This window comes from Cyprinodon variegatus, unplaced genomic scaffold (assembly GCF_000732505.1).
Source record: "Cyprinodon variegatus isolate N-32 unplaced genomic scaffold, C_variegatus-1.0 Scaffold359, whole genome shotgun sequence".
In the NCBI taxonomy this organism is placed as follows: Eukaryota; Metazoa; Chordata; class Actinopteri; order Cyprinodontiformes; family Cyprinodontidae; genus Cyprinodon; species Cyprinodon variegatus.
Genome location: NW_015150812.1, coordinates 63,154 through 70,968, shown reverse-complemented (window position 1 = coordinate 70,968; position 7,815 = coordinate 63,154). Strand labels below are relative to the sequence as shown.

The window sequence follows — 7,815 nt, the reverse complement described above, 5'->3', positions numbered from 1 at the left end:
AGCGCATCTTTTTCTCACAAGAAAAACAATGTTACCATTATCAAAGAGTGGAAAAGACTCAGGACACTATTATTTTTTCTGCACGTGTCAGATTTGCTATTTGACATTATTGTAAGTGCACAAAAAATAATGAAACCGCTTCAGAAGCTTCGTCTAATACTGTAGATATATGAAGGTTTATATTCTATCAATAGGCTACAGTCCAAAACGCCTGCATGCACTGGTCCCTATATGACAAACCAGAGGAAGAATTTGACCATGCAAAACTACAAACAATATATACAACTTAATGAACAAAAAAATGTTTGTTACAATAAAGTTTAAGCCAGATTACAAACTCGGGCAGCCGCACTTGGTTTGTGTGGAGTTTAATTTGCAAACTTGCGTCAGCTTCACAACCAATCATAATTGTCCAACTGCTTGCGTCACACCTCTTTGAGCCAATCAGAAATCTACACGATGGTAGAAAAGATCGGGGTTGGACCTTAATTCAGCAAGACAGTCGGGAAGAGTCAAGGGACGGGTTGGTACGGAAACCCGGAGGTCTCTGCTAAAATCCAGAACGGATACCCCAAGGTTTTATTTTATTACAGCCCCAAAAGAAATATTTCCATCATGGTGGTGGTAACAGCTTCAGCTGGAAGCCACAAAGTGCTCCTGATATCCGGGAAACAACCTGGCTCACCGAGCGGCTCACAGACGGCCTACAGCCGGCAGATATCTCTGGTTTTACCGTCCAGTCAGGTGTCGTCGGACTCGGACTCCAACATGTCTGTGGGGCCGCCGGTGCGGAAGCGACAGAGGCTCACTCATTTGAGTCCGGAAGAAAAAGCGCTTCGCAGGTGAGTTTAAGTAAAATAATCCGACTCAGTTCAGTGTTTGGAAGCCTAAATCGTAGCCATTGTTGCGGGCATTTAAACGAAGACACGCCCTGATGTTTACCACCAGCTGGAAAAAATTTGCTGCTAAATGCCCAATTTTTATATATATTTTTTCTACCGTTATTCTGTGTAGTTATGCTTTCATGTTTCTGTGGTGTGGCTGTTATCTTGGCCATTAAACTGACCCAGGGTCAGCTCCTACACTGCCTGCGTGGCAGCAACATGAGCGCAGATTGCTCCATCTGATTCAGCCAGCGTCATGGAAACCTGCCTTTTTTTTTTCCTCAGGAAACTGAAGAACAGAGTGGCAGCTCAGACGGCAAGAGACAGGAAAAAGGCCAAAATGGGGGAACTGGAACAACAAGTTGTAGAATTGGAGCTGGAGGTATAATATTTACTGAAACTCATAATATTAAAACACTTAATCCACCATAACTGGCTCAGTCATGCCAGTTTTAATAATAATACAAATAATAATAAAAGTAAGGAATGCACTTAATTTATTTTTAAGACTCATAAGTGGGGCAACTTTTCAGTTTCATTTCTATACTTTGCTTTCTTGCCAAAAAAAGTCATGCTTCACTTCTCCATAAACCGTTTCCAAGTTTCATGTGTGAACATCTGTTTTTTTTTTTTTTTTTTTCTCACAGAACCAGAAACTTCACATCGAGAACAGAATGCTTCGGGAAAAAACAAATGGTCTCCTGACAGAAAATGAGGAATTGAGACAGAGACTTGGGTTGGACACCCTGAAATCAAAAACAAAGGTAGGGACCATAAGGAAAGAGCTGATTTATGGACTAAACCATATCGTTTACCTTGAGTCCTAATAATTTTTTTTTCCTCCCTCTTTTAAAGGTTCAGACGCTGCCATCCAACGGGAACGACGCAGGTTTGGGGATCGGGTCTTCTGAGTCCGCAGCACTCAGGCTACGTGTGCCTCCGCAGCAGGTGCAGGCCCAGCAGTCCCTAAATCTGAAGACTTCTCAATGGATACAGATTGTCTTGACTCTACAGACAATGAGGTGAGACTCGATCACCATGTCAGTTTTAAAGGGATGATTGGTTAATTTTTAAATGTACTATTAAGCCGACTGATGGGTATAACTAATTACTAGTAATCATCATTAAAATGGCAGAAGTCTTCAACATGGGGGCAGTTGGGATATTTGGGGGTTCTTCATAGAATGACAGCTTTGGCATTATCTTGTATATTTACCAATGCAGTCTTTGCACTAGTTTGTATTAAATTGTTGCTATGGGGGTTAGATTGCTGTTTAGAAAAAATGGCAGCTATCGTATCTGAATCCATCTAATCCCCTTCTGTCTTCCCTTGAACAGTCTGATCTGCTGCTGGGCATTCTGGACATCCTTGACCCAGAGCTGTTCCTCAAGTCTTGTGAGCAGGAGTGCCAGGAGCCGCAGGTGCTGCTGGTTGGAGGGGGGCACCCAGTACCTGCCGCCCCACCTGCGCCTCTGGGGACCCCATCAGTTAAGCTGGAGGCCCTTAATGAACTGATTCACTTTGATCACATTTACACCAAGCCAGTGGAGGAGGTGAGCAGCGAGCAATGCAGCAGCGACTTGGAGAGCAGCACCAATGAGAAGAACGATGGGGCCCCCTTCACCATTACGGAGGTCGTGGTCGAGGAGGAGACGGTCTGCGTGAAAGAAGAGCCGGATGAAGTGGTCATCCCTACCTGTGTTGGTCACAGTGAGGCAGATGGCCTCTTCCCTGGTGCCTCCTCCTCGGCTCTCGGCACCCTGGAGAAGGAAGCCTCACTTGCGGACACCTACAGCGACTCCGGATATGAAGGGTCCCCTTCCCCTTTCAGCGACATGTCCTCTCCCCTGTGTTCTCAGAGCTCCTGGGATGACATGTTTGCCAGTGAACTCTTTCCCCAACTAATCAGCGTCTGAAATCAGCTCTGCCCAAGAAGTCTAATATGTTAAATTGTAAATACACAAGCTAATGTGTAGTGTTAAATTTTCAGTTTCTATATTTTAAAACTAATCTATAAGACAAACTGTAATTTTACAGCAGGTCTGTACCACTGCCAGCTCTGTTAGTGGTAGAGTTCACGATAGAGGATTTAAGATTGCCAACAAATCTTTCACTCATTCTTCAATGACATATGGGTGGATCAGTATTTGTATTTTGGGGGGGGGACCCATCAATTAAACATTACACTTATTTATTTGTGTATGGCTTCAGAGTCTAATGTCCGCATGTATAAAACAAAATATCTTCACATTTTTGCTCGCTCTCCTTGTAGTTGGATTTCTGTATTAAAATCTTGCATCCATACCTTGTCTCTGCATTGATGTTCTTGGTTTGGTAAAGAGGATGAATTTAATGGAGTTACAAGTTTCCTTTTTGATCCTTTATTCCAAATTTTATAGGGATGGTGATTAAACTGTTTCCTTCTGGTACACCTTTCCTTGGTTAATTTGACTTGACTGTCTAGAGAGTGGTCTGCTGCAGGTTGGCACTTAATGGATGTTTAAACTGAAAGGACGGAAAAAGGAAAAAATGGTCGTCCACCAATTTCTGACATGAAATTATTAAATTATTCTTTATAGAATAGGGTAATATTTACAAACAAATTTTAACAAAGTTTCTCCAAATGCCCTTTAGTCAAACTTGACTTAAGTTCAAGTCATTTAAAGTATTGGGGGGGGAAAAAAAACTTAAAGATCCAACTTGGCCCTTGGTTTTGGCACAAAACCTTCATGCTTCTGCTAGATTGCTGGGAATTGAAATTAACCCCCTGGTCTAATCGGAGGGTGGAACAGACCCTTGCATTAAAATTTGTCTTTTTAATCTTCGACTGTGATTAAATCTAGAAGTTAAAGGCGTCCACATTTTACTACTTTTAAAGAGGCTAATTGACTTAATATGCATATTTTTCAATGGGTGGGGGAAGCAGGAGTGCTGGCAGAGGGAACCCATCCATGCAGGCTATGTTTATCTAAACTGTTAAACCTGCAGATCAGTGAAGTTGGACAGCCTTCTATTCTCATGGCCACATTCTGTTTCAATTGTGATCATTTTTTAAATACTGCTACACAGAAAACTAAACTCTTATTTCCCTTTGGCTCCATCTTAAAGAGGCTCTAAATAACACCGTGTGTCTCTCATGAGATTCCCAAGAGTTAAATTTGAAGCCCTCTTTGCTTACCTACAAAATCAGGTCAGTGTAAGTATTGTTAAAGGGAGACAAAAGGAAGAAATGATTTCCCCTCAGGACATGTTTCTAATTTCAGGGACTTTTGTGTATAGAGGAGAGCAGTTTCTGGTACGGTCATGGGTCTGGCCCACTGAACAAAAGCCCCTGGAGTCCCTGTTGTGAGCTGATTAGATCAGGTTTTTAACATGCAACGTTTATGCAATTGATTGAGCTGTAACTCAGTCAGCACCTAGCTGCCTGTCTCCATTAGGGTCTTTGTACTGATTGGAAAGATTTGTTTTGTGATCTCTGCCCTCATGGCTCACAGCAACACATTTCTTTCTGGAGTTCACCGCAGGCCTACCTAGGAAATCTGACTTAAACATCGAAGTTGTCAAATCCGCCCTTTCATCGTAACATTCCCTATTTGGTTCTATTGTTTTCTTTTTTTTTGGCTCTTGTGGGTGGTTGAAGAAAACCACAGAGACGTTGACGTAGCCTCTTAAAAAAAAGAAAAGTGTGGTGACAAATTCACAGAATCCTATTTTGAAGGTGCAAACACAGAAAAGGGCAAAACCAGGCCTCCAGATGTTGAGCCGAAACTGAAAAGTGACACAGTAGATTTTCATTTTCGGTCTGCAAATTCTGGTTTGTGTTAAACTACGAGACTCATTTCGGCCCTATATTTCCTTTGAGGTTTACAAACATGGTGCACTGTACTTTGCCTTACAATTTCAACCAGCATTTACATTTCACAGTTGGGAGGTTTAGCATAAGGAAACTGGATTTTAAAAGTTTGCTCTTAAAAAAAAGGAAGGTCAATGGATAGATGTTCAGTTCCTTCGTTCCTTAAAGGCAGGAAAGAGGATTTTTTTCAATGGCTGTTTGTGTATTTTTGAATCGTACGCTTGTGACGGTGCCCCCTCCTTCACAAAAATTCTCTACGCTGGAAATGCATCCGCCAGTAATTTTGTATTTCACCTAGAGATGCAGGAAAGGGCCAGGATGCACCTAGTCAGCAGAAAATCTCCATAAGAAGAAGATGTCTCTGCCGGCGTTATCACTTTAAGTTATATTTTCATTTGTTGATGTGTTCTTGCTGCTGCATGTTTCATAATAAAAAAACGGAAAAAAAAAACGGAATTAAACGTTATTTACCTGTCCAGATGTTTTGGGACCATAGCAACCATTTTCAGACCTTTTTGCTCCTTCAGGGCATGCCATCTCTGAAAAGAATATCTTAAACACACACTTAGCCGGCTCCGTTTTCTCCCACTTTCTCTCCATTCACAAATACATAAAAAAAATGCTTTCTTTTCCGGTTAGGTTTGTCAGAATTTGGTTCGGTCATTGATGCTCCAGTTTACACAAAAGAGTGAACAAATAGCTTAAAAAAAACAGCAGCACCAAACAAGCGTAGGAGCACTTCGTGCTTCGGACCTTTAGCCAAGCAGTGTATGAGTTACGCTTAGAGCCTATACGTAAATAACGTCAAGGCGGCAGAGGTGTCAAGTAACAAAGTACAAATACTTTGTTACTGTACTTAAGTACACTTTTTAGGTGTCTATACTTTACTCCATTACTTATTTTTCTTCCTACTTCTGACTTCAGCTCATTACATTTTAACTCAAGTATCTGTACTTTCTATTCTTTACACTTTTAAAGCAAACATTTTAAAGCAAACGTTACTTGTTCCTCCTGGTTGAATGTTTATAAATATTTATTTCATGTCATGTGCGCCATCCAATGCAGATCATTGGCGCCGTCCACATCTAATTGGATGAGTCATATAACGCAAACACTGATTGGTTAGCTAAAGGAAATCATCAGAAGCAAGCAGGTGTTCTTCAAACTGCAAACGCGTATTGTCTATGCCATGCTACAATGTGGGATTCAGAAAAAGATGTCGAAAGGTCGGATACAGGCGAGAGCGTATCGGCAGATGGAGACGGAGACCAACAAGACGTCCCTCATCTTTGGCCCTATCTCATAGAATTTTTCGAAATAGTCGAAAGATTGAGCTTTCGATTCATATAGTCGCATCTGGCTGCTTTTTTTTAAGGTTACTTTATACTTTAAGTAGTTTTTGGATCACATACTTTTTCACTTTTACTTGAGTAAAGAGGTCAAGGTAATACTTCAACTTTTACCAGAGTGTTTTTAAACTGCAGTATCTATACTTCTACTTAAGTAACAAATGTGTGTACTTTTGACACCACTGAATGGCGGCAGGTACGCAAAATGTTTGATTGACAAACAAGCAGCCAATCCACTTTAGAATCTACAGTAGACTAGCTAATGTTTTGCAGGCACCATCTCAGCCACAGTTTATAGATTTTATTTTATTCTTTTTTTGTACAGGGGGGACATTAAGTGCAAGAATGGCAGACATCGAATAATTTTAGATTAATCTGGACAATTTTAATACCCTTAATGGATCTATTATCTTTCCTTCTAATGCCCTGTCAACAGTAACCGGATGCTGGAGTGCATTATAGTTGCCATGGAGTAAAAGGGGGACAGTTAATCCTTGGCAAGTACCACACAGACAACTAGCAGTGTGTGCTCAATCTAAATCCTAGCTGTGACAGCGTTCTGCAGGGAAGCATTGGCTGAGATACTGCAGCCAACAACTTCATGTTCACCTTCTAAACACATCTGGTCCTGTTAACCCTGTCTTTCTCGTAAACATAACAGCTGCCTGAGCTTTTGCAATAACTAACCGTACAGTGCGTGTTGCTGTGTCATCTTATTACAGCTCATCTTCTTAGCTGGTTCTTTAGCCACTAAGGGAGCTTTGGCTTCCATCATGTTTTCAGTTTTTTCCTCACATAGAAAATACTCAATTTAACCGTCCGTTCACTTTAATCTTATGTTTATCCAGGAGTGAATACTGCAATGCAGTGACTGCTGCTCTTGACATTCTTACAGTTTGACCTGCTGTCATTTATCTAAACACACAAATGTTTTGCTATAAACTTTGAGCACCAACATCTTGAATAGGATGGAGTTGTGCCCAAAATAGCTGTTTTTAGTGCTACAGCCGTTTTTTCCTAATCTTTAAAGTGGTGTCTCCTATTAAACAAACTGCTGAACTGTTTGAATAAAAGAAAGTTTTACATATCAAGTATATATAACGTGATTATACCTAAAGTGCCTCATACCTCTTTTTTCATTCTCATGTTACATAGCACCTTTCATATTTTATATATATATATTTGAAATTATATGTAATAGAATGAATGTGAAGCCAAAAAAGATATTTTTAGGTAAAAATCTGAAAATTATTTGGCTCATTTGTTGTCAGTTCCTGACAAAAATCCGGTGCAATCAGCCTAGGAATTGCCCTAACTAGAAACGAGTGTTTGTGTGTAATTAACAAAAGAGCAAAAAAATAGCATCTTAGAGTCAAATGAACACAGCAGTGTCAAGTGTCAGGAATAAGGTTGCGGATTAATCCAAAGCAACTACTATAACAGGTTTGCAGATCTCGGAGAGCATTGATTGTTTCTATCATCTGAAAAGGGAGAAAGTTTGGCCTGAGTGTAAATTTACCAACCGCTGGAACTCCTAACCTAAGAGGTAAATGGTAGCTCTGGAGGAGCTGCAGAGATCTGCAGCTCTGGAAGAGAATCTTAATAGAATACAGTCTTTTGTGTGAATAAATCACATAGAAATCATGTACAATAAATGTAGGATTGTTGGTTGATTAAATAGGGAAATGTTCAAAGGCTATTGGTATTGTTGCAAAGTGTGATATTTTT

General features: G+C 40.5%; 1 protein-coding gene across 1 annotated transcript; it reads left to right on the top strand.

Annotated features, from left to right (window-relative positions):
- Positions 1-488: 488 nt before the first annotated feature.
- xbp1 (X-box binding protein 1) lies at positions 489-3,193 on the top strand. Its single transcript, XM_015386225.1, is given in 6 exon segments — positions 489-842; positions 1,170-1,266; positions 1,532-1,648; positions 1,740-1,820; positions 1,823-1,906; positions 2,223-3,193. Coding segments are annotated over 6 exon segments (1,185 nt in total). The 5' UTR covers positions 489-615; the 3' UTR covers positions 2,802-3,193.
- The last annotated feature ends 4,622 nt before the right edge of the window (positions 3,194-7,815 follow it).